The sequence below is a fragment of the Macaca thibetana genome, chromosome 15 (assembly GCF_024542745.1).
Source record: "Macaca thibetana thibetana isolate TM-01 chromosome 15, ASM2454274v1, whole genome shotgun sequence".
Lineage (NCBI taxonomy): Eukaryota > Metazoa > Chordata > Mammalia > Primates > Cercopithecidae > Macaca > Macaca thibetana.
Window position 1 is genome coordinate 9,644,523 of NC_065592.1, and position 27,101 is coordinate 9,671,623.

Consider the following 27,101-nt stretch of genomic DNA (forward strand, 5'->3'; position numbering starts at 1 on the left):
AGGCTGAGGCCGGAGAATGGCGTGAACCCGGGAGGCGGAGCTTGCAGTGAGCTGAGATCCGGCCACTGCACTCCAGCCTGGGTGACAGAGCGAGACCCCGTCTCAAAAAAAAAAAAAAAAAAAAAAAAAAAAAAAGAAGTTGTTAATTGCGGTTGTCTCCGACAGGAGAACTGGGATCCTGGGTACCTGGGCCAGGGCGAGAAATTTACTACCCTGTGCAGAGGTAGATAATTAAAAATAAGATGATGAAGATAGTCACGGCTCCCATCCATCACGTGTTAAGCCAGTGCCTGGTTTCACTTCTCCTGTTGGGAGGTCTTATTTTTCCCTTTTAATAGAAAAGAAAAGAACCTTAGAGATTAACTTAGCAATATCATAGCCAGGGCCGGGCACGGTGGCTCACGCCTGTAATCCCAGCACTTTGGGAGGCTGAGGCTGGCCGATCACGAGGTCAGGAGATCAAGACCATCCTGGCTAACAAGGTGAAACCCCGTCTCTACTAAAAATATTAAAAAATTAGCCAGGCATAGTGGTGAGCGCCTGTAGTCCCAGCTACTCTGGAGGCTGAGGCAGGAGAATGGTGTGAACCCAGGAGGCAGAGGTTGCAGTGAGCGCAGATCGCACCACTGCACTCCAGCCTGGGCGACAGAGCGAGACTCCGTCTCAAAAAAAAAAAAAAAAAAAAAATCATAGCCAGGAAGTGGAGAAGCTGGAATTTGAACCCTGGACGATTTACACTGATGACCATGATCTAGCTTCCCCCCTCCACACTGAGAAGCTTTTTCTGTTGTCAGTCACGCAACACTCGTCTTGGGGCCTGGCACACAACAGGTGTCCAGTAACTATTTATTGACATGATGTGTAGTGTGAAAAGCAAATGTTGAAGGTCAGAGCCCAGGCTTAAAGTCCAGGGCTCGGGCACCTGTTTCCAACCTGTGGACTGTGGGCCTGCCAGGTACTCCATGGGCCTCCATGTCCCTGCCTGTAAAACGAACAACCAGAACCACAGTTGTAGACAGTGAATGTTCCCACATATTACACTTTGTACTTTACACGCAGATAAGCCTCATTTTACAGATAAGTAAGTGAGGAACAGAGAGATTAAGAAAGTTGCCCGAAGGGGGCTCCTACAGGTCTCCCTCCCTCCCTAGGAAGGCTGTTGGGCTTCTAGGCCTCTCCCTTAGCTTCCCGGGATCATCTGGGCTAATGCTTTGGGGACCTACGATGTGCTGAGTGAGCTGCCAGAGGCTGAGGATCTGGCGGAGAACAAGTCAAGCACATAGTTCCTGTCCTTGGAGTTGAGTGCCCCGGTGCTGAGTACCTTGAGGGCAGACATATGGCTTAGCCTGGGTGGAGTCAGAAAGGGCTTCTCCAAGGAAGGAACTTTCAATGTGACTGGAAACTGTAGAATGTCCAGAAGGAGAAATGATGGGGCTGGAGACTCAAGGAGAGATGTGCTCCTACTCTGGACTTGGCCTTGGGGTCCACTAAGAAACTGAGGGTGACCGACAAGATTGGAGAATATGCAAGTTAGACCCATTTAGTCTGGCTTCAGCAGAAATCTTTCCTCCCGGAGAATGCCTCCATTAGGTGCCAACCACCAGAACTCCACACTAACCTTTCCAAGCTCCAAAGAGTAGGGCGCCTGATTTTATAATCCAGGTGGGGGCGATAAAGGAATGCAGAAGCGTTCCCAGCCATGAGGCAGTCACTGTAACTCCTGCCAGAAGAGACCTGGGGCCACATCCCAGTCCTGGATGTCACTGCCAGTTCCCTGTATAATTCCTTTTTTTCTTTTTTTTTGAGACGGAGTCTCGCTCTGTCGCCCAGGCTGGAGTGCAGTGGTGCAATCTCGCCTTGCTGCAAGCTTCGCCTCCCGGGTTCACACCATTCTCCTGCCTCAGCCTCCCGAGTAGCTGGGACTACAGGTACCCGCCACCACGCCTGGCTAATTTTTTGTATTTTTCAGTAGAGACAGGGTTTCACCGTGTTAGCCAGGATGGTCTCGATCTCCTGACCTTGTGATCCGCCCACCTCGACCTCCCAAAGTGCTGGGATTACAGGCATGAGCCACTGCGCCCGGCCTCCCTGCATAATTTCTAAAATGCTCATCCTATGACCTCATTCCCCAGCTCGCAGCTGGGGGCCTCCTGGTGCTTTTCTGGGACTTCAAATAAGTCATTTCCCCTGTCCTGTAAAGCTGATGCCACCTCCTCCGAGGCTCCTGCGAGGCTGTCTGTCTGCCTATCTCTTGTGGGTTCCTTCAATGTACGAAGCTGCCCTCAGGAGTGAGATTGTGGTTTTGGAATCTGGGTCCTGTGCCAGGGGGAATAAGTGGTGGGATACCTACTGTTTGTCTCACTCAGGTCTTCCACCAACCCCTCCAGCCTGGAAACCTGCAGTCTGGACTCCAGAAGTCATTTCTTTCTCCTCTGCCAATTCCTAAGCCCAGGGGGACTGTGTCTGAGTGACGTGATTGTTAGATCTCCTTAGACAGGCTGTTCTCTCTAGGAAAACATTGGCTCAACAAATTGTCACCAAACATTTGTCTTCAGGGGATTCTGTTTTCTTCTATCAAAAAAAAATGGATTAATTATATAATAAGAGATTTTTCATTTTGCTTGGTTACTAATTTTATGGAAAACTTGGTAGGTTTAAATGTGAATAGCTTGTTGGCCGGGTGCGGTGGTTCACGCCTGTAATCCCAGCAATTTGGAAGGCTGAGGTAGGACGATCGCTTGAGCTCAGGAGTTCAAGACCAACCTGGGCAACTTGATAAAACTCCATTTCTACCAAAAATACAAAAAGTAGCTGGGCGTGGTGGCACGTGCCTGTGGTCCCAGCTACTCTGGAGGCTGAGGTGCAAGAATCGCTTGAAACTGGGAGGCGGAGGTTGCAGTGAGTCAAGATTGTGCCACTGTGCTCCACCCTGGGCAATAGAGCAAGACTGTCTCAAAAAAAAAAAAAAAAAGTTAATAGCTTGTTGTCATTGACAGGTGGCTGAGCCAGGACCCACAGTATATTCTCTGTGGATTCTTGTCACCCCCATTGTACAGATAAGGAAGCTGAGCCTCCAAGAGGCTGCGGCCTGGCATGATCAAGGTCCCATAGCTAGTTTATGGTGGAGCTGGGACCATTTGATCCAAGTCCAAGGTTTGGTCCTCTGTGGTTATTCATGCCGTAGACTGGTCTTCCTGGGCATGGTATCCCCAGTCCTGTACGCCTTCTCTAGAGGTGCCACGATGTGTGTTGTCTCAGTAACTGGGAGTCTCCTGGCATTTTAAGCCCAGGGATGCTAAACATCCTTCAAGGCTCCGGATAGATCTCCCCAGTGAAGAACTGACCCACCTCAAATTCTAAGTGTGCCCCTGTTGAGAAGCTCCGAAACCGAATATCATAATTGACTTGAGTGATGTGACATGGGGCCAGCCTGGGAAGCCATGGTCACCTTGTCTGCCCTTGTAAGCAGCCATGCAAGGTGAAGTTGGACAAGACATGGCTGCTGTCCCCAAGGCTGGTGGTCTCCTGTCAGCCGCATCACCTGCCTGAGAGGAGATTTCGGGGGACAGAATTTGGACTTTGGCAATAGCAAACCAAGGTTTGAATCACAGCTGGAGCTCTCTATGCTAAGTGAGCTTTCCCTGTTCTCCTTTTTAGCAAAATAGAGTAAATAATACCATCCTAATCAACTGTGATGAGGATTAGAGAATTTAGCACGGTGTTGGGGGTGGGGGTCAGGCACAGGTAGCCTCTCTGAGTTCAGCAAAGGGCCTGGGTGGACACAGAAGCTTCAGAGAGGAGGCACAGGTGGAGCTAGGCCCTTCCAGGGATTTCGGATTGGAGGGTATGCCAGGCAGGGGAAACAACTTGAGTGAAGGCGGGCAACATTTATTGAAAAGCAAAGGGTGGCTGGGCATGGTGGTTCACGCCTGTAATTCCAGCAATTTGGGAGGCCAAGGCAGGCAGATCACCAGAGGCCAGAAGTTGAAGACCAGCCTGGCCAACATAGTGAAACCCCATCTCTACAAAAATACAAAAATTAACCAGGCATAATGGTGGGCGCCTGTAATCCGAGCTACTTGGGAGGCTGAGGCGGGAGAATCACTTGAACCCAGGAGGCGGAGGTTGCAGTGAGCCGAGATTGTGCCACTGCACTCCAGCCTGGGTTACAGGGTGACGGAGAGAGACTCTATCTCAAAAAAAAAAAAAAAAAAAAAAAAAAAAAGGCCCAGCACGGTGGCTCACGCCTGTAATCCCAGCACTTTGGGAGGCCGAGGCGGGCAGATCACAAGGTCAGGAGATGGAGACCATCCTGGCTAACACAGTGAAACTCTGTCTCTACTAAAAATACAAAAAAAATTAGCCGGGCGTGGTGGCAGGTGCCTGTAGTCCCAGCTACTCGGGAGGCTGAGGCAGGAGAGTGGCGTGAACCCGGGAGGTGGAGCTTCCAGTTAGCTGAGATCGCGCCACTGCACTCCAGCCTGGGTGACAGAGCCAGACTCCATCTCAATAAAAAAGAAAAAAAACAAGAATAAAGGATGACTGGGTGTGGTGTCTCATGCCTATAATCCAAGCTGTAATCCCAGGACTTTAGGAGGCCAAGACAGAAGAATCGCTTGAGCCCAGGAGTTCAAGACCAGCCTGGACAACATAGGGAGACCCTGTCTCTATTAAAAAAAAAAAAAAAAAAAAAAAGAGCAAAGTATTTGAACCCGGGGTTGGGGCATGCACCTAATAGTCCCAGATACTCAGGAGGCTGAGGCAGGAGGATTGCTTAAGCTCAGGAGTTCAAGGCTTCTAGGTGACAAAGCGAGACCCTATCTCTAAAATGAAAAAAGAGTAAAGGGAGGGAAGGTGGAGGCTGCCAAGCCTGAATTCTGGCCAGCTCCAAAGGCCAGGCCGAGGAGGCTTTGGACTTTGTCCAGTGTCACCACAGGCTTCTGGGCAGAGCTCGTCCAATGGGGGTTGGGGTATATCCAGTGGCATAGCTGACATCAGCCCCTGGAATGCATCAGTGACGCATTCCACGGGCCCAAGGGTCATCCACTGCCTTTGGGTCAAGCATATGACCAGTTGCTGCCCAGGCTGATGGAGGTGTGTGTTGGAGCAGGGCACAGGCCACTGGCCCTTGGCCCCTGGCCTGGCAGCAGGGAGGCCTCAGATCTTAGATGCCTGGGAGCTACCCTAGAAGGGTCCTCGGCACAGCTGTGGTCCCCATGCCTAGTGGTGCTGGGCCTCCTCGGTACTACCAGAGCACCTGAGCTGCCTTCATTGCAGCAGTTCTCCCACACATTTTTTTTTTTTTTTTTTTGAGACAGAGTCTTGCTCTGTCACCTGGACAGCTATCAAGCTGGAGTGTAGTGGCTCAATCTTGGCTTACTACAACCTCCGCCTCCCGAGTTCAAGCTTTTCTCCTGCCTCAGCCTCCTGAGTAGCTGGGACTACAGGTGCCCGCCACCACACCTGGCTAATTTTCGTATTTTTGTAGAGATGGGGTTTCGCCATGTTGGCCAGGCTGGTCTCGAACTCCTGACCTCAGGTGATCCACCTGCCTGGGCCTCCCAAAGTGCTGGAATTACAGGCGTGAGCCACCGCGCCAGTGAGCCAAGGTCACATCACTGCACTCCAGCCTGGGCGACAGAGCAGGACTCCATCTCAAAAACAAAAACAAAACCAAATTGAACATAGATGGAATAATGGAAGAAATAGCTAGCTGTGGGGATGTCAACTCTGCAGCTGTTCACTGTTTGGGAAACTTGGGATCTGCATCCAGAGAAACCTCATGAAGGTAAACTTATCAACATAAATGAGGAAAGTGGTTCTAAAGAAAAAGATAATGACCCAGAGGAAATAACACCAGCAAAATCTTCACATTAAAGGAACTCCCTGGGCCGAGCGCAGTGGCTCACACCTGTAATCTCAGCACTTTGGGAAGCCGAGGTGGGCAGATCACTTGAGGTCAGGAGTTTGAGACCAGCCTGGCCAACATGGTGAAACCCCATCCCTAATAAAAATACAGAAATTAGCCGGGCATGGTGGTGTGTGCCTGTAATCCCAGCTACTCAGGGGGCTGAGGCAGGAGAATCGTTTGAACCTGGGAGGCAGAGATTGGAGTGAGCCAAGATTGCACCACTGCACTCCAGCCTGAGTGACAGAGCGAGACTCCTTCTCAAAAAACAAACAAAAAAAGAGACAGGACTATCTCACCACAAAATGTATAAAACAGGAACTCCCAGAGATATTTCACAACATTGAAAGCACAAAGGATGGCTAAGGATGACTTGTATTCACTAAGACATAGAAGATGTCAGGCGCAGTGGCTCACACCTGTAATCCCAGCACTTTGGGAGGCTAAGGCAGGATGATTACTTGATGCAAGGAGTTCAACATCAGCCTGAGCAACATAGTAAGACCCCCATCTCTACAAAAAATTAAAATAAAAAAAAAAGCTGAGCATGGTGGTTTGTGCTTATTGTCTCAGCAACTCAGAAGAATGAGGTGGGAGGATTTCCTGAGTCCAGTAGGTTGAGGCTGCAGTGAGCCGAGATCACACCACTGCACTCCAGCCTTGGCAACAAACATAGAAGAAATGCTCATTCTATATCGTAAATTAAACCACTGGAAGACTGCAGCACTGTTCAGTTCAGAATATTCTTTTTTTTTTTTTTGAGACGGAGATTTACTCTGTCACCTGGGCTGAAGTGCAGTGGTGTGATCTCCACTCACTGCAACCTCTGCCTCCCAGGTTGAAGCGTTTCTCCTGCCTCAGCCTTCCATGTAGCTGGGATTACAGGTGTGCATCACCACACCCGGCTAATTTTTTTATTTTTTTTTTTTTTTTTTTTTTCTTTTTGAGACAGAGTCTCATTCTGTGGAGTGCAGTGCTGCTCACCACAACCTCTGTCTCCCGGGTTCAAGGGATTATCCTGCCTCAGCCTCCCGAGTAGCTGGGATGGGATTATAGGTGCCTGCCGCCACACCCAGCTAATTTTTTTTGTAATTTTAGTAGAGACGGGATTTCACCATGTTGGCCAGCCTGATCTCAAACTCTTGACCTCAAATGATCTGCCTGCCTCGGCCTCCCAAAGTGCTGGGATTGCAGGCGTGAGCCACCGTGCCCGGCCCAGGTTATTCATGATAACATTTTTTCCTTGATAAACTTTTATAAAGAAAGAAAACATCTTAATTTTCAATGTTTCTAATATTAAATTACAGTGTACTAAGTTCTTATTAGTCATATTATTTTTTTCATTTCCCTATACTTTTTTTTTTTTTTTTTTTGAGACGGAGTCTCGCTCTGCCACCCAGGCTGGAGTGCAGTGGCCGGATGTCAGCTCACTGCAAGCTCCGCCTCCTGGGTTCACGCCATTCTCCTGCCTCAGCCTCCCGAGTAGTTGGGACTACAGGCGCCCGCCACTGCGCCCGGCTAGTTTTTTGTATTTTTTAGTAGAGACGGGGTTTCACCGTGTTAGCCAGGATGGTCTCGATCTCCTGACCTCGTGATCCGCCCGTCTCGGCCTCCCAAAGTGCTGGGATTACAGGCTTGAGCCACCGCGCCCGGCTACTTTTTTTTTTAAGACAGAGTCTCACTGTGTTGCCCAGGCTAGTCTCCAACTCCTGGGCTCCAGTGATCCTCCTGCCTTGGCCTCCCAAAGTCCTGGGACTACAGGCATGAGCCACCACACCTCATTTTTAACAGATGCTAAGAGTTTTAAAAGGTTGCAGAACAATTGTCTTATTAATTATTATTATCGAATAATAACTTTCTCATTGATTATTAAGTTCTCTTTGCACAATTTCAGAGTACATCGTTTTTTGTTTGTTTGTTTAAAAAACAGAGTCTCACTCTGTCACCCAGCCTGGAGTGCAGTAGTGTGATCCCGGCTTACTGGAACCTTTGCCTCCCGGGTTCAAGCAATTCTCCTGCCTCGGCCTCCCAAGTAGCTGGGATTACAGGCACCTGCCATCAGGCCCGGCTAATTTTTTTTGTATTTTTAGTAGGGACAGGGTTTCATCATGTTGGCCAGGCTGGTTTCGAACTCCTGACCTCAAGTGATTTGCCCACCTCGGCCTCCCAAAGCACTAGGATTACAGGCGTGAGCCACCGCGTCTGGCCAACATGGTCATTTTTTTTTTTTTTTTTTTTTTTTTTTTTTTTGGAGACAGTCTCGCTCTATTGCCCAGGTTAGAGTACAAATGGTGCGATCTTGGCTCACTGCAACCTTCACCTCCCGGGTTCAAGCTGGTCTCCTGCCTCAGCCTCCCAAGTAGCTGGGACTACAGGCGTCCACCACCACGCCCGGCTAATTTTTTTGTATTTTTAGTAGAGATGGGTTTTCACCATGTTAGCCAGAATGGTCTCGATCTCCTGACCTCATGATCCCCCCGCCTTGGCCTCCCAAAGTGCTGGGATTACAGGCATGAGCCACTGCGCCCGGCCCACACCCAGCTAATTTTTAAAAAATTATTTGTAGAGACAAGTCTCGTTATGTTGCTCAGGCTGGTCAGGAAATCCTGGGCTCTGATCCTCCTGCCTCGGCCTCTCAAAAAGTGCTGGGATTACAGGTCTGAGCCACCTTTCCAGGTGTGAGCCACCACGTCCAGCTTTCTCTACAATTTAAAAAAATGCAAATTGAGTTATAGTGTTCTTCAACCTGCTCTTTTTGTTTGTTTTTGTTTTGTTTTGTTTTAAGACAAGGTCTCACTCTGTCTCCCAAGCTGGAGTACAATGGCACGACCTTGGCTCACTGCAGCCTAAACCTCCTGGGCTCAAGCGATCCTCCCACCTCAGCTTCCCAAGTAGCTGGGACTACAGATGTGTACCACCATGGCCAGCTAATTTTTTGTATTTTTTGTAGAGATGGGATTTCACCATCTCTACATTGCACCAGGCTGGTCTCAAACTCCTGAGCTCAAGCAGTCCACCCGCCTTGGCCTCCTAAAGTGTTGAGATTACAGGCGTGAGTCACCGCGGCCAGCCTGTCTCTACAATTTAAAAAATGTAAATGGGTTATATTGTTCTTCAACCTTTTTAAAAAATTACCATACTTTTTTCTTTTTGTAATTGAGGTGAAATTCACCTAACATACAAGTAACTATTTTAAGGTATACAATTCAGTGACATTTAGTGCATTCACAATGTTGTACAATACAAGCATTATGTCACTGTAGTTTCAAAACTTTCTCATTCCATTAGGAAAACACTCTGTACCCATCAAATAATCACTCCCCATTCCCTCCTCCCTGTCCTCTGGTTACCCCTCATCTGCTTTCTGTCTCTATAGACTTGTTATTCTGGATATTTCACAGAGAAGGAATCATAACTATGTGACCGTTTTTGTCCGGCTTCTTTCACTTAGTGTGGTTGGTTGGTTGGTTGGTTTGTTTGTGACAGGGTCTTGCTCTATCCACCAGACTGGAGTACAGTGGCATGATCTCAGCTCACTGCAATCTCTGCTTCCCGGGCTCAAGTGATCCTCCCACCTCAACCATCTGAGTATCTGGGACTGCAGGCACACACCACCACGCCTGGCAAATTTTTGTATTTTTTGTAGAAACAAGGTTTTGCCATGTTTCCCAGGCTGATCTCAAACAATGATCCTCACACTTCAGTCTTCCAAAGTGCTGAGATTATAGTCATGAGCCATGTGGCCCGGCCTCACTTAATATATTTTTGAGGTTCATCTAAGTTACTACATGCATCGATACATGTTTCATTCCTTTTTGTGGCTGGATAATATTCCATTGTACAGATACGTTATAATTTATCCATTCATCCATTGATGGACAATTTGGTTTTTTTTCACCTGTTGGCTATGATGAATACTGTTGATGTAAACATTTGTGGACATGTTTCTGTGTGGACATATGTTTTCAGTTCTTTTGGGTATATACCTAGGAGTGAAATTGCTAGGTCGTAAGGTAATTCTATGTTTGGACTTCATAAAAATTAAAAAGTTTTGTGTGCCAAAGAACATTATCTGCCGGGTGCGGTTGCTCACGCCTGTAATTCCAGCACTTTGGGAGGCCGAGGCGGGCGGATCACAAGGTCAGAAGATCAAGACCATCCTGGCTAACACGGTGAAACCCCATCTCTACTAAAAATACAAAAAATTAGCCGGGCGTGGTGGCGGGTGCCTGTAGTCCCAGCTACTTGGCAGGAGAATGGCGTGAACCCGGGAGGCAGAGCTTGCAGTGAGCCGAGATTGCTCCATTGCACTCCAGCCTGGGCAAGAGTGAGACTCTGTCTCAAAAAAAAAAAAAAAAAAAAGGGCTTGATACCGTTGTCAAAAATCAATAAGGCCAGGCGCAGTGGCTCCCACCTGTAATTCCAGCACTTTGGGAGGCCAAGGCCTTTGTATTGCTTGAGTCCAGAAATTTGAGACCAGCCTGGGCAACATAGTGAGACCCCCATCTCTACAAAAAATTTTTACAAATGGCCAGGCACATGGCTCACGCCTGTAATCCTAGCACTTTGGGAGGCCAAGGTGGGCAGATCATGAGATCAGGAGATCGAGACCATCCTGGCTAACACGGTGAAACCCTGTGTCTACTAAAAATACAAAAAATTAGCCGGGCATGGTGGCTCACGCTATAGTCCCAGCGATTTGGGAGTTTGAGGCAGGAGAATGGCATGAACCTGGGAGGCAGAGCTTGCAGTGAGCCAAGATGGCGCCATTGCACTCCAGCTTGGGCAACAGAGCGAGACTCTGTCTCAAAAAAAAAAAAAAAAAAACGGGCTTGGTACCATTGTCAAAAAGCAATAAGGCTGGGCACAGTGGCTCCCACCTGTAATTCCAGCACTTTGGAAGGCCAAGGCCTTTGAGACCAGCCTGGGCAACATAGTGAGACCCCCATCTCTACAAAAAAAATTTAAAAATGGCCAGGCACATGGCTCATGCCTGTAATCCTAGCACTTTGGGAGGCCAAGGTGGGCAGATCATGAGGTCAGGAGATCGAGACCATCCTGGCCAACGTGGTGAAACCCCGTCTCTGCTAAAAATACAAAACTTAGCTGGGCACGGTGGTGAGCACCTATAGTCCCAACTACTCAGGAGACTGAGGCAGGAAATTGCTTGAATCCCAGAGGCAAAGGTTGTAGTGAGCCGAGATCGTGCCACGGCACTCTAGCCTGGCAACAGAGCAAGACTCCATCTCAAAAAAAAAAAAAAATTTTTTTTTTTTTTTTTTTTTTTTTTTTTTTTTTTTTTTTGAGATGGAGTCTCGCTCTGTTGCCAGGCTAGAGTGCCGTGGCGCGATCTCGGCTCACTGCAAGCTCCGCCTCCCGGGTTCACGCCATTCTCCTGCCTCAGCCTCCCGAGTAGCTGGGACTACAGGCGCCCACAACCGCGCCCGGCTAATTTTTTGTATTTTTAGTAGAGACGGGGTTTCACCGTGGTCTCGATCTCCTGACCTTGTGATCCGCCCGCCTCGGCCTCCCAAAGTGCTGGGATTACAGGCGTGAGCCACCGCGCCCGGCAAAAAAATTTTTTTTAAATTAGCCAGGCATGGTGGCATGTGCCTGTAGTCCCAGCTACTCAGGAAGTTGAGGCAGGAGGATTGCTTGACCCTAGGAGAACAAGGCTGTAGTGAGCCGTGATTGCACCACTGCACTCCATCCTGGGTGACAGAGTGAGACCCTGTCTCAAAAAAAAAGGAAAAAAAGAAAACAAAAATGTCCAGCTACTTGGGAGACTGAGGTGAGGGAATCACCTGAGCTCAGGATGTCGAGGCTACAGTGAGCCATGATTGCACCACTGTACTTCAGCCTGGGCTACAGAATGAGACCCTGTCTCACCAAAGAAAAAAAGGAAAAAAAAAATCAGTGGGCCAGGCTGGGCACGATGACTCATGCCTGTAATCCCAGCACTTTGGGAGGCCGAGGTGGGTGGATCACCTATAGTCCCAGCTACTCAGGAGGCTGAGGCACAAGAATCGGCGGAGCTTGCAGTGAACCAAGATCGTGCCATTGCACTGCAGCCTGGGCAACAGAGTGAAACTCTGACTCAAAAAAAAAAAAAAAAAAAATCAGTTGGCCATAGATATCTGGGTTTATTTCTGGGCTCTCAATTTTATTCCATGGGTCTGTCTGTCCTTAATGCTCATACCACACTGTTCTAATTATAAGCTTTGCAATAAGTTTTGAAATCAACCTGCATTTTTCACATAACCTGAATATCTTTCCATGTCAGAGTGCCAAAAGCAATCTTATTCCTTTTAGTGGTTGCACAATAGTTCATTCAATGGTTAAACCACACAGTGGTACAGCGATACTGAACTAGCCCCAGGTTGATGGACATCAGATTGCCTCCAGTTTTTTTCTCTCATGCTCAGTGCTGCGTTAATCATCCAAGTGTTTATCTTCTTGTATATGTGTGCGAATATTCCTGTAAGATCAGTTTTTAGGGCTGGAGGCACTGGCTCACACCTGTAATCCCAGTACTTTGGGAGGTCAAGGCAGGAGGATTGCTTGAGCCCAGGAATACAAGACCAGCCTGGGCAATGTAGTCAGACCTTGTCTCTACTAAAAATAAAAAGTTAGCCCAGCATGGTGGCATGCACCTGTGGTCCCAGCTACTTAGGAGGCTGAGGTGGGAGGATGGCTTGAGCCCCAGACGTTCAAGCTACAGTAAGCCATAATCGTGCCACCGCACTCCAGACTGAGTGACAGACCAAGACCCTGTCTCAAAACAAACAAAACAAAAAACTTTCAGGAGAGGAAGTGTTGGGTCAAAGAGTGGTGTGTGTTACTATTAAATTGCCCTCCAATGCTTATACCAGTGAACACTCTTTTTTTGTTTTTTTTTTTTGTTTTTTTTTTGAGACGGAGTCTCGCTCTGTCACCCAGGCTGGAGTGCAGTGGCTGGATCTCAGCTTACTGTAACCTCCGCCTCCTGGGTTTACGCCATTCTCCTGCCTCAGCCTCCCAAGTAGCTGGGACCACAGGCACTCGCCACCTCGCCCGGCTAGTTTTTTGTATTTTTTAGTAGAGACGGGGTTTCACTGTGTTAGCCAGGATGGTCTTGATCTCCTGACCTCGTGATTCGCCCGCCTCAGCCTCCCAAAGTGCTGGGATTACAGGCTTGAGCCACCGCGCCCGGCCACCAGTGAATACTCTTAACCTAGTGCTTGCTTTTCAAATCACAAATTCTCACCTTTTAGTACATTGTGGGATCAGTTTGGTGGGTCTCAAGTTTGTCTTCACCCATCTGAGAGGCAAAACATAGTACTTTACTTTAGTTTACACATCAGTATTTATGACTAATTTTCAGCATCCTTTCGAGGTTATTGACTCTTTTTTTTTTTTTTTTTTTTTTTTTTTTTTTTGAGATGGAGTCTTGCCCTGTCGCCCAGACTGGAGTGCAATGGCGCGATCTGGGCTCACTGCAAGCTCCGCCTCCTGAGTTCACACCATTCTCTTGCCTCAGCCTCCCCGGTAGCTGGGACTACAGGCGCCCACCACCACGCCCGGCTAATTTTTTGTATTTTTAGCAGAAGCAGGGTTTCACTGTATTAGTCAGAATGGTCTCGATATCCTTACCTCGATCTCCTGACCTCGTGATCCACCCGCCTCGGCCTTCCAAAGTTTTGGAATTACAGGCGTGAACCACAGCGCCCAGGCTTTTTTTTTTTTTTTTTTTTTTTTTTGAGACAGTCTTACTCTGTCTCCCAGACTGGAGTGCAGTAGCAAGCACAATCTCAGCTCACCGCAACCTCCACCTCCTGGGTTCAAGCGATTCTCCTGCCTCAGCCTCCCAAGCAGCTGGGGTTACAGGCGCACACCACCATACTTGGCTAATTTTTAAAAATATTTTTAGTAGAGACAGGGTTTCACCATGTTGGCCAGGCTGGTCTTGAACACCTGGCCTCAAGTGATCCACCCGCCTCAGCCTCCCAAAGTGCTGGGATTACAGGCGTGAGCCACTGTGCCTGGTGACTTTTTTTTTTTTTTTTTTTTTTGAGACGGAGCCTCACTCTGTCACCCAGGCTGGAGTGCAGTGGTGCGATCTTGGCTCACTGCAAGCTCCACCTCCTGGGTTCACACCATTCTCCTGCCTCAGCCTCCCAAGTAGCTGGGATTACAGGCACCTGCCACCACACCCGGCTAATTTTTGTATTTTAGTAGAGGCAGGGTTTCACCATGTTGGCCAGGCTGGTCTCAAACTCCTGACTTCAGGTGATCCGCCTGCCTCAGCCTCCCAGAGTGCTGGGATTACAGTCACCATGCCTGATGACTATTTTCTTTTGTGAATTTCCCATTTATATCTTTTTCACACTTTTTCTTATTGAGAAACTGGTCTTTTGTTGTTGATTTATAAGAATCCTTGCATATTAAGGCTCATATTATATTAAAATGGCCCAATTACTTGTTTGTGTCCTTGATTAGATTGTGCGCTCCTTGGAGGAAAGGAAGGTATCCTATCACCTTTGTATACATGGCGGCTAGCTTAGGGAATGTATACATGGCGGCTAGCTTAGGGAATGTATACATGCTAGCTTAGGGAATGTATACATGGCGGCTAGCTTAGGGAATGTATACATGGCGGCTAGCTTAGGGAATGTATACATGGCGGCTAACTTAGGGAATGTATACATGGCGGCTAGCTTAGGGAATGTATACCTTTGTATACATGACGGCTAGCTTAGCACAGTAGGAATTCGTTGCAGAGGTGTACACCTACCATATGGCAGGCTCTGTGCAGGATGTTGAGAATAAAAAGATGAACAGAAGAGAATCTTTGTTCTAACAAAGCTTACAGTCTGGTGCACGTGATAGACACTCATTCTTATTCTGAGGGTTTGTTGAGCAGCTACTTTGTGCCAGGTGCGTAACACCCATTGGAAGAGCCAGCCTATTAGGATGAGAAAAATGTCAGGACTGGGACTTCACTAATCTGGTCCTGGGAAATCTGGGTGGGTCAGTTCCCCATCCCTGGTTATCAGTATCCCCATCAACAAAATGTGAGTAACTGGACCAAATTCTCTCATTTCCTATTGAGCATCCACCCATCTGTGCTGCTTTGGCTTTTGGAAAGTAGGAGTCAGAGTCCTGAGTTCAAATATTGGCTCTGTGCTGGGCGAGGTAGCTCATGCCTGTAATCCCAGCACTTTGGAAAGCCAAGGTGGGTGGATCGCCTGAGGTCAGGAGTTTGAGACCAGCCTGGACAACATGGTGAAACCCCGCCTCTACTAAAAATGCAAAATTAGCCTGGTGTGGTGGCACATGCCTGTAATCCCAGCTACTTGGGAGGCTGAGGCACGAGAATCGCTTGAACCCAGGAGGCAGAGGTTGCAGTGAGCCAAGATCGCACCATTGCACTCCAGCCTGGGTAACAAGAGCAAAACGCCGTCTCAAAAAAAAGAAAAAAAAGAAAAATATGTGTTGACTCTGCTACTTGTTAGCTGTGGCCTTGGGTGTATTACTTAGCCTTTTTTTTTTTTTGGTGGGCTGGGGGATGTGGGGAGAAACATGGTCTTGCTCTGTGGCTCAGGCTGGAGTGCAGTGGTGGGATTATGGCTCACTGCAGGCCCAACCTCCCAGGCTCAAGTGATCCTCCCACCTCAGCCTCCCAAGCAACTGGGACTACAGGCACGCACCACCACTCCCAGATAATTTATTATTTTTTGTAGAGATTGGGTCTCACTATGTTGCCCAGGCTGGTCTCGAACTCCTGGGCTCAAGGGATCCTCCTGCCTTGGCCTCTCTTATAGGCGTAAGGCACTGTACTTGACCACTTAGCCTCTTGAAGGAATCCTTCTTATAGGATTAAAAGTGATGGGAAGCCAGGCGCAGTGACTCACGCCTGTAATCCCAGCACTTTGGGAGGCCAAGGCAGGCGGATCACTTGAGGTCAGGAGTTCTAGACCAGCCTGGTCAACATGGCGAAACCTTGTCTCTACTAAAAATACGAAAATTAGCTGGACATGGTGGTGCACACCTGTAGTCCCAGCTACTCGGGAGGCTGAGGCACAAGAATCACTTGAAAATGGGAGGCAAAGGTTGCAGTGAGCTGAGATTGTGCTGCTGCACTCCAGCCTGGGCAACAGAGGAAGACTTTGTCTCAAAAAAAAAAAAAGTAAATAAGTAATAAAAGTGATGGGACCTGATTTCAAGTAGTCAAAATCAGAGAGACAGCAAATGGGTTGGGCTATGGGCCAGAGGGTAAAGGGATGTAATTGTTTAATGGGTACACAGTTTCAGTTTTACAAGATGAAAACAGTTCCAAAAACTGTATACCTATACATGGTTAAGATGGTAAAGTTTATGATATGTGTATTTTACCAAAATTTTTTAAATGAAAAACATTTTTTTTTTTGAGACAGACTCTCGCTCTGTCGCCCAGGCTAGAGTGCAATGATGCAATCTCAGCTCACTATAAGCTCCGCCTCCCAGGTTCACACCATTCTCCTGCCTCAGCCTCCTGAGTAGCTGGGACTACAGGTGCCCACCACCACGCCTGGCTAATTTTTTTGTGTGTTTTTAGTAGAGATGGGGTTTCACCGTGTTAGCCAGGACGGTCTCGATCTCCTGACATTGTGATCCACCCGCCTCAGCCTCCCAAAGTGCTGGGATTACAGGTGTGAGCCACCTTGCCTGGCCTGAAAAACATTTTTAGGTGGTGGGACCTGTAGGGCTCCACGGGGCACCTAGCCCAGGAAAGCGTGTGGTAAATAAAAGGTCACTGCCAGGGCTGTTGAGGGGCTGACTAGGAAAGTCCTGCTTCCTAGAAAACGGGTAAGGCCCAGGGCATTGGAGGGAGGCGTGCCTGGGAGATCAGCAGTCCTGCCTTATGGGGCAACCTGGACCAGCACCCTCCCTGCTTTGGGCCTCCTCTGTGAAGTGAGGTGTAGTCCCCTCCTGGGGCCAGCAAGTTGCCCTGTGACCTGGGCCAGCAAGCTCTAAGCCACGAGGGGCCTGGCTCCTTGCGCCCCCTGCTGGCTGGCTCGGAAACAACACACCCACAAGCCCCCCGGTTGCTCCCAACCAACCTGGCCAAGTTGCTGGGTTAAGGCAGCCTAAGTGGCCCCCTGTACCCTTCCTGCCTTTGGCTCAGAACCTCCCATGACTTCTCCCTCCATCTCTCCCTCCCAAGTTCCTGTAACCTACCTTCACCACACCAATAAGTTCAGAGACACAGACACAGAGATACGTGCACATGCTCAGGTGCAAGCTCTTGTATTTGGATCCTTTTTTTGTTTTGTTTTGTTTTTTTGTAGAGAACGGGTGTTGTTATGTTGCCCAGGCTAGTCTTGAACTCCTGAGCTCAAGCAATCTGCCCACCTCAGCCTCCCAAAATACTGGGATTACAGGCATGAGCCACCATGCCCAGCCTCCATGAATTATTATTATTTATTTCATACATAGAGAAATTGATGTTCAGAGAGGTAAAATGGCTTGCCTCACGTCACACAGCCAAGGTCATCAAAGCCTGTGTTCTAATCCTTCCCCCATCTCTTACCCACTGCCTTTCTCCTTGGGTGTCTACTTGGGGCCTGATCTTGGGTGTGATAGTAGAACATACCCACCCTGTGGAACATACCAAACATTCACTTCTGGCCGGGCGCGGTGGCTCACGCTTGTAATCCCAGCACTTTGGGAGGCCGAGGCGGGTGGATCATGAGGTCAGGAGTTCAAGACCATCCTGGCCAACATGGTGAAACCCCATCTCTACTAAAGACACGCAAAAAAATTAGCCGGGCATGGTGGCGCGTGTCTGTAATCCCAGCCACTCGGGAGGCTGAGGCATGAGAATCGCTTGAACCTGGGAGGCAGAGGTTGCAGTGAGCCGAGATTGTGCCATTGCACTCCATCCTGGGCGATAGGGCGAGACTCTATCTCAAAAACAAACAAACAAAAAACAGCCGGGCGCGGTGGCTCAAGCCTGTAATCCCAGCACTTTGGGAGGCCGAGACGGGCGGATCACGAGGTCAGGAGATCGAGACCATCCTGGCTAACACCGTGAAACCCCGTCTCTACTAAAAAAAAATACAAAAAACTAGCCGGGCGAGGTGGCGGGCGCCTGTAGTCCCAGCTACTCGGAGGCTGAGGCAGGAGAATGGCGTAAACCCAGGAGGCGGAGCTTGCAGTGAGCTGAGATCCGGCCACTGCACTCCAGCCCGGGCTACAGAGCAAGACTCCGTCTCAAAAAAAAAAAAAAAAAAAAACAAAAAAAAAAACAAACATTCACTCCTATGCCCAGTCTTACCTGGCCACACATAGGCCTGATGTACTGCCAGTCGTCTGCAAAGGAAGCCTATCCTGGTTTCCAGCCCCAGCCCCAAGGCTGCAAGATTGTTTAAGCATATCCATATCCAGCACAGGTGCCACCCAGCTCCTTGGCCTCATGGAGCCAATGCTCTGGACACACAGAAGGCACTGTCTTTCCTGAGAACTGGCAGTGCCCAGAGAAGGCAAGGGGCCAAGCCTGGGGCAGGGAGAGAAGAGGGCCACAACTGGTATCCGTTTCTCCTGAGTTTCTGCCCTGTGCTGGCACCAGGTGTACAATCTGCTGTAAGGCCTACAGGAGCTCAGTGTAAGTGTTATTTTAGCATGATAGGAATTTCCCCACCTGTTAATGAGGGTGAGGATAGCACTGGCTTTACAGAGTTGTTGAAGGGATCCAGTGACAACAGTATTGGGACAGAGTGAGTCCTAGTAAATTAAAGCTGATTGTATTATTAATATTATTCTCAGCCAGGTACGGTGCCTCACATTGTAATCCTAGCACTGGGAGGCTGTGGCAGGAGGATGCCTTGAGCCCAGGAGTTGGAGACAAGCCTGGGCAACACAGTGAGACGACGTCTCTACAAAAAATACAAAAATTAGCTCAATTCACTTGAGATGATGAAGTCATGATTTAAGATGTTGTCACTTCAGGAAAAAAGACTGATTTGATAGACACAGAGTCTGATGTGTGGGAGCGTGTCAGAGAGAGAATCAACCTACCAGGCAACTGTGGGTTTTTTGTTTTTTTTTTTTTTTTGAGGCGGAGTCTCACTCTGTCGCCCAGGCTGGAGTGCAGTGGCCGGATCTCGGCTCACTGCAAGCTCCGCCTCCCGGATTTACGCCATTCTCCTGCCTCAGCCTCCTGAGTAGCTGGGACTACAGGCGCCCGCCACCTCGCCCGGCTAGTTTTTTGTATTTTTTAGTAGAGACGGGGTTTCACTGTGTTAGCCAGGATGGTCTCGATCTCCTGACCTCGTGATCCGCCCATCTCGGCCTCCCAAAGTGCTGGGATTACAGGCTTGAGCCACCGCGCCCGGCTAACTGTGGGTTTTTAACTCAGTGGTCAGAAGGCAGTAGAGTGGGGTCCTGGTAGGATGAAATCCAGCTCCTCCTCTAGTCCTGGAGGAGGTAGCAGGATGTTGGGTCCAGGATAGGAAATGGCTAAGGCAAGGGGACCCTTTGGCCCAGCATAGTTCCCATCCCAAGACACCCCTCAGTCCTGGGCCAACGGATAGTTGGTCTTCATAGAATAGGCAGAGGGCACAGGGTGCCTCTCATGACTAGCCCTGGGCTTGGGCCTGGCCTTGGGCCGCTCTCCGCTTTAGCTGAGTGCCCTGAGCTAAAGCACCAGACTCCCTCCCTTGAGGTGACACCAAGGAATGTCTCTCCTGGGATGGGACACTACCCTTTGTTGCTCAAAGCACAGGTACTTAGTTTCAGGGGTCAGAGTACATACTTCAGGCCTCTCCTGGGAACTGCTTTCAAATCTAAGGAATGAGAGGGTGAGCTCTGGCATCCCCTTGTGTGTTAGCCCATTCTCCCACTGCTATAAAGAACTGCCCAAGACTGGGTGATTTATAAAGGAAAGAGGTTTAATTTTTTTTTTTTTTTTTTTTTTTTTTTTTTTTTTTTTGAGACGGAGTCTCGCTTTAATTGACTCACTGTTCAGCTCATGCAAGCTCCGCCTGGGGAGGCCTCAGAAAACTTAAAATCATAGGCGGGGGGACTGTGGGATGGCAAACATGTCCTTCCCATGGGGGCAGGAGAGGGAAGTGCTGCCTCAGAAAACTTAAAATCTCCCATGGGGGGGGAAAAGCTATAAAAACCATCAGATCTTGTGAGAACTCACTCATTATCTCGAGCACAGCAGCATGGGGGTAACCCCCCCATGATTCGATTACCTCCCACTGGGTCCCTCCCAGGACACGTGGGGATTATGAGAACTACAATTCAGGGTGAGAGTTGGGTGGAGACACAGCCCAACCTCATCACCTTGGATTCGATTCCTAAGGCTGTTGTCACCTACGAGCCATGCTTCGTTGTATTGCGTTTGGCAGATACCGTGGTCTGTACAAATTGAAGCTTTGTGAGAACCTTGCACCAAGCGAGTCTATTGGTCCCATCGTTCCAACAGAATGTGTTCCCTTAGGGTCTGTGTGTCATATTTTGGTAATTCTCACAATATTTCCAACTTTATCATTATTATTATATCTGATATGGTGATCTGTGATCAGTGATCTTTGATATTACTATTGTGCTGGTTTTGGGGAACCACAAACCATGCCCATATGAGACAGTAAACTTAATAAATATGTGTGGGCCAGAGGCAGTGGCTCATGACTAATCCCAGCACTTTGGGAGGCTGAGGTGGGCAGATCACCTGAGGTCAGGAGTTCGAGATCAGTCTGGCCAACATAGTGAAACTCCATCTCCACTAAAAATACAAAAATGAGCCAGGCGTGATGGCATGTGCCTATAATCCCAGCTACTTAGGAGGCTGAGGCAGGAGAATCGCTTGGACCCAGGAGGTGGAGGTTGCAGTGAGCTGAGATTGTGCAACTGTACTTCAGCCTGGGCGACAAAACAAGACTCCATATCAAAAAAAAAAAAACAAAAAACAAGCTGGGCGTGGTGACTCACGCCTGTAATCCCAGCACTTTGGGAGGCCGAGGCGGGCAGATCACAAGGTCAGGACATCGAAACCATGGTGAAACCCGTCTCTACTAAAAATACAAAAAACTAGCCGGGCGTGGTGGCGGGCGCCTGTAGTCCCAGCTACTCAGGAGGCTGAGGCAGGAGAATGGCGTGAACCTGGGAGGTGGAGCTTGCAGTGAGCCGAGATGGCGCCACTGCACTCCAGCCTGGGTAACAGAGGGAGACTCTGTCTCAAAAAAGCAAAAAAAACAAAACAAAACAAAACAAAAAATGAACAAACTGAAAAACCAGCAGCTCTTTTTCAGTTCATTGGAAAATGAGGTCGCAGGGTCATCTGCTGCCCCCAGACTGGACAGACAGAAAGGCAGACACAGAGAATCATGATTTGCCAGAGCAGAAACCTTCCCTGGAATCAGTACCTGGGTGGGAAAGCCTGAACTGCCACTGACGAATACCTGGCAGCGTGGATGTGTGCTGCTGGTTATCGTTAGGTGGCCGCTGGACTGGAGTAAGGGATACCTAGAGAATGGTGAAGCATGACTTCTGGGTGTGTGTGTGAGGGCATTTCCAGAGGAGATTGACGTGGGAGTCAGTGGACTGAGTGGGGAAGATCTGCTCTCAATGTGGGTGGCACCATGCAGTTGGTTCAAAGCTTGAATAACACAAAAGAGGAGAAAAGATTTTCTCTCTCTCTCTCTCTCTCTCTCTCTCTCTCTCTGTCTCTCCTGGAACTGGGAGGTTCTTCTCCTCCTGCCCTTTGGATATCAAAACTCTAGGCGGTTCCACCTCGGACTGAGAATGACTGCAGTGACTACCCTGGTTCTGAGGCTTGCAGACTTGGACTGAGCCACGCTACTGGCACCCCTTGCAGATGGTCTGTCATGGGACTTCTCAGCCTCCATTAATTGCGTGAGCCAATTTCCCTATAAATCCCCTCTGATTTCTATTGATTTAGCCATCATGTTGGTTCTGTCTCTTCAAAGAACCCTAACACAAGTTTGAGAGTTGAAAACTGGCTGGGTGGGCTGGCACGGTGGCTCATGCCTGTAATCCCGGCACTCTGGGAGGCTGAAGCAGGTGGATCATGAGGTCAGGAGTTCGAGACCAGCCTGACCAACATGGTGAAACCCCATCTCTACTAGAAATACAAAAAAAAAAAAAAAAAAAAAAAATTAGCCAGGCATGGTGGTGTGCACCTGTAATCCCAGTTAGGAGTCTGAGGCAGGAGAATTGCTTGAACTGGGGAGGCAGAGATTGCAGTGAGCTGAGATCATGCCATTGCACTCCAGCCTGGGCGACAATGCATAATCTCAGCTTACTGCAGCCTCCACCTCCCGGGTTCAAGCAATTCTCGTGCCTCAGCCTCCCGAGTAGCTAGGATTACAGGTATGCGCCACCATGTCCAGCTAATTTTTGTGTTTTTAGTACAGACAGGATTTCACCATGTTGGCCGGTCTGGTCTCAAACTCCTGACCTCAAGTGATCTGCCCACCTCAGCCTCCCAAAGTGCTGGAATTACAAGCGTGAGCCAGTGTGCCTGGCCCAAAACATTCTTTTTCTTTTTTTGTTTTTTGAGATGGAGTTTCACTTTTGTTGCCCAGGCTGGAGTGCAATAGTGCAGTGGCTCACTGCAACCTCCGCCTCCCTGGTTCAAGTGATTCTCCTGTCTCAGCCTCCCAAGTAGCTGGAATTACAGGCACATGCCACACGCTTCGCTAATTTTTGTAGTTTTAGTAGAGATGGGGTTTCATCATATTGGTCAGACTGGTCTCAAACTCCTGACCTCAGGTTTATCTGCCCGCCTCGGCCTCCCAAAGTGCCGGGATTGCAGGCATGAGCCACCGTGCCCGGCCTTTTTTTTTTTTTTTTTTTTTTTTTTGATACAGGGTCTCACTGTGTTGCCTAGGGTGGAGTGCAGTGGAGCAATTTTGGCTCACTGCTGCAACCTCTGCCTCCTGGGCTCAAGCAATTCTAGTGCCTCAGTAGCTGGGACTACAGGTGCGTGCGACCTCACCCAGCTAATTTTTGTATTTTTGGTAGAGACTGGGTTTTGCCATGTTGGCCAGGCTGGTCTCAAACTCCTGACCTCAGGTGACCCACTCACCTCGGCCTCCCAAAGTGCTGGGATTACAGGCATGAGCCACCGCGCCCAGCCTCAGCCATTTGTGGGTTTTTTTGTCTTTTTTTTTTTTTTTTGAGGTGGAGTCTCACTCTGTTGTCCAGGCTGGAGTGCAGTGACAAGATCTGGGCTCACTGCAAGCTCCGCCTCCTGGTTCACACCATTCTCCTGCCTCAGCCTCCCGAGTAGCTGGGACTACAGGTGCCCGCCACCACTCCTGGCTAATTTTCTGTATTTTTAGTAGAGACGGGGTTTCACGGTGTTAGCCAGGATGGTCTCGATCTCCTGACCTCATGATCCGCCCGTCTCGGCCTCCCAAAGTGCTGGGATTACAGGCGTGAGCCACCGCGCCTGGCCTGTGTATCTTTTCTGGAAACATTCAGATTTATGATTTTCAGATATTTCCTCCCATTCCATGGGCTGTCTTTTCATTTTCTTAATGGGTATTCTTGAAGCACAAAAGTTCTGAATTTTGATCAGGTCCAGTTTATTTTTTCTTTTGTTGTGTATACTTTGGATGTTATGTCTGAGAAAGCCAAGGTCACAGAGATTTACTCCTGTTTTCTTCTAGTTTTATTGTTTTAGTTCATACATTTAGTTATGTGATTCACTTTGAATTAATTTTAGTATATGGGGCAGGGCACATGGCTCACGCATGTAGTTTCAGCACTTTGGGAAGCTGAGGAAGGAGGATCACTTGAAGCCAGGGGTTCAAGAACAGCCTGAGCTGGCCAGGCACAGTGGCTCATGCTTGCAATCCTGGCACTGTGGGAGGCTGTCAGGAGCAGAACAACTTCAGGCCAGGAGTTCAAGACCAGCTGGCCAATATAGCAAAACCCCGTCTCTAATTAAAATACAAAAATTAGCCAGGCATGGTGGCACACACTTATAATCCCAGCTACTCAGGAGGTTGAGGCAGGAGAATCACTTGAACACAGGAAGTCGAGGCTGCAGTGAGCTGAGAAGGTACCAATGCACTCCAGCCTGAGTGACAATGTGAGACCCTATCTCAAAACAATAATAATAAATAAAGAAAATGAAAAATGTATATGTGTGTATTCCGTGAGATAGAAGTCCAAATTCATTCTTTTCTTTTTTCTTTTTTTTGAGACGGAGTCTTGCTTTGTCTCCCAGGCTGGAGTACAGTGGTGTGATCTCAGCTCACTGCAACCTCTGTCTCCCAGGTTGAAACAATTCTCTGCCTCAGCCTCCTGAGTAGCTGGGATTACAGGTGCCCGCCACCACACCTGGCTAATTTTTTGTGTTTTTAGTGGAGACAGGGTTTCACCATCTTGGCCAGGCTGGTCTTGAACTCCTGACCTTGTGATCAACCTGCCTCGGCCTGCCAAAGTGCTAGGATTACAGGCATGAGCTGGGCGCCCAGCCCCAAATTCATTCATTTACACGTGGATATTTAGTTGTCCTAGCACCATTTGTTCGTTTGTTGAAAAGATTATTTCCCACCCCCAACCCCCCCCCACTTTTTTTTTTTTTTTGAGCCGGTGTCTCCCTCTGTCGCCCAGGCTGGAGTGCAGTGGCGTGATCTTGGCTCACTGAACCTCTGCCTCCTGGGTTCCAGTGATTCTCCTACCTCAGTCTTCCGGGTAGCTGGGACTACAGGCACACACCACCACATCCGGCTAATTTTGTATTTTTCATAGAGATGGGGTTTTACCATTTTGGCCAGACTGGTATCGAACTCCTGACCTCAGGTGATCCATCTACCTCAGCCTCCCAAAGTGCTGGGATTACAGGCATGAGCCACCACGCCCGGCCTCCCCACCTGTTTTTTTGAGACAGAGTCTCATTTTGTTGATTAGGCTGGACTACAGTGGCACCATCTCAGCTCATTGCAACCTCTGCCTGCCAGGTTCAAGCGATTCTCCTGCCTCAGCCTCGCAAGTAGCTGGGACTACAGTCATGTGCTACCACGCCCAGCTAATTTTTGTATTTTTATTAGAGATGGGGTTTTGCCATAATGTCCAGTCTGGTCTCGAACTCCTGACCTCAAATGATCCTCTCACCTTGGCCTCCCAAAGTGTTGGTGTTACAGGCATGAGTCACACCTGACCGCCCAATTTTTTTTTTTTTTTTTTTTTTTTTTTGAGACAGTCTTGCTCTGTCACCCAGGCTGGAGTGCAGTGAATGGTGCAATCTCAGCTCACTGCATCCTCCACCTCATGAGTTCAAGTGATTCTTTTGCCTCAGCCTCCCAATAACTGGGATTACAGGGCACACCACCATGCCTGGCTAATTTTTGTATTTTTAGTAGAGATGAGGTTTCAGCATGTTGGCCAGGCTGGTCACAAACTTCTGACCTGAAGTGATCCACCTGCCTCAGCCTCCCACAGTGCTGGGATTACAGGCGTGAGCCACCGCGCCTGGCCCCCATTTGAGTTTCTTACATCTTATCAAATAGGAATTGTCCATAAATGTGAGAGTTTATTTCTGGACTGTCAATTCTATTCAATTGACTTATATATCTGTCTTTAAGCCAGTATCATACTTTCTTGGTTCCTGTATGTTTGTATTAAGCTTCCAAATTGTGCAGTGTGATTTCTTCAACTTTTTTCTTCTTTCTCAGGCATTGACTTTTTTTTTTTTTTTTTTTTTTTTTTAAGACGGAGTCTCGCTCTGTCACCCAGGCTGGAGTACAGTGGCTTGATCTCGGCTCACTGCAAGCTCCGCCTCCCGGGTTCATGCCATTATCCTGCCTCAGCCTCCCGAGTAGCTGGGACTACAGGCACCCACCACCACGCCCGGCTAGTTTTTTGTATTTTTAGTAGAGACGGGGTTTCACCGTGTTAGCCGGGATGGTCTCAATCTCCTGACCTCGTGATCTGCCCGTCTCGGCCTCCCAAAGTGCTGGGATTACAGGCATGAGCCACCACGCCTGGCATTTTTTTTTTTTTTTTTTTTTTTGAGACGGAGTCTTGCTCTGTCACCCAGGCTGGAGTGCAGTGGCCGGATCTCAGCTCACTGCAAGCTCCGCCTCCCGGGTTCACGCCATTCTCCTGCCTCAGCCTCCCAAGTAGCTGGGACTACAGGTGCCCGCCACCTCGCCCGGCTAGTTTTTTGTATTTTTTAGTAGAGACGGGGTTTCACCGTGTTAGCCAGGATGGTCTCTATCTCCTGACCTCGTGATCCGCCCGTCTCGGCCTCCCAAAGTGCTGGGATTACAGGCTTGAGCCACCGCGCCCGGCCTTTTTTTTTTTTTTTTTTTTTTTTGAGACGTACCTCCCCCTGTCGCCCAGGCTGGAGTGCACTGGGTGGGATCAGGGCTCACTGTAGCCTTGACCTCTCCAGGATCAAGTGATCCTCCCGCTTTAGCTTCCCCAGTAGCTGGGACTACAGGTGTGCACCATTGCGCCTGGTCAATTTTTGTATTTTTGTAGAGACGGTGTTTCAGTATGTTGCCCAGGCTGGTCTCAAACTCCTGGGCTCAAGAGATCCTCCTGCTTTGGCCTCCCAAAGTGCTGAGTTTACAGGTGTGAGACACATTGCCCTGCTTGAATTTGTTGATTGCATCTCCATGATGTATTTAACATGTTCTTCTGTCCTTGTATTTTAGTCATTCAACAGTGTGATCTAATTTAGGGCCACTTTTACCGCAGGAATAATTTGCAGGTGGTGCGTGTGTTTCCAGAGTCAGAACGTGTTTGGTTTATGCTCTTGGTGATATTCCGTGCTATCAGTGATCCTCTCCTGGATCATTGTTTAATTAGAGGTGATTTGTGTTTTGAAAGGGTCCCTTGGGTTGCTGGGGGGTGTAGTGTGCATGAGCAACAGAGTTGTTGCAAGGACGGAGTCAGATAATCATGCAGCAAAGCACTTGATGCTATTCCTGGCACACAATGACCATATTGTTGTTGTTATTGTTAGAGCTGTAGGGGGGTACCCAAGTCCTGAGCTCAGAGGCATTTTCTGGCCAGGGCTGTCTCCTCCCTTCTCCTCTGCCCCTGGAGAAGTCTGCAGTGCCCCAAAGCTCTGGGAGGCATGTTCAGGACTGCAGCAGCCATCTCTGTGTACCTGGTGGGGCCCCTTCGGGGAAGGAAGGCTGGAGCCCCACTCGCTCGGTGCTTGCACCAGACTGTAAGTGCC

At 48.8% G+C, this 27,101-nt stretch overlaps 2 protein-coding genes across 6 annotated transcripts in view; both read left to right on the forward strand.

Annotated features, from left to right (window-relative positions):
• The window catches only part of SPOUT1 (SPOUT domain containing methyltransferase 1), a 256,133-nt gene that overhangs the window by 203,555 nt on the left and 25,477 nt on the right, over positions 1–27,101 (forward strand). The window lies entirely within an intron of this gene.
• Positions 1–27,101, forward strand: part of KYAT1 (kynurenine aminotransferase 1) — a 46,302-nt gene that overhangs the window by 1,759 nt on the left and 17,442 nt on the right. For 2 of the 5 annotated variants that reach the window (XR_007719621.1, XM_050760121.1), the window contains exon 1: positions 26,245–27,092. The exons of 1 other annotated variant lie outside the window; for it this stretch is intronic. Coding sequence is in view for 2 of the 4 variants with exons in the window: in XM_050760121.1 (XP_050616078.1) it covers positions 26,997–27,092 (96 nt within the window). In the remaining 2 variants the exon portion in view is untranslated. Of the gene's footprint in view, positions 1–20,949; positions 21,791–26,244; positions 27,093–27,101 lie in introns of those variants that run through there. 2 more of the 5 variants (XM_050760122.1, XM_050760125.1) reach the window with 2 other exon arrangements.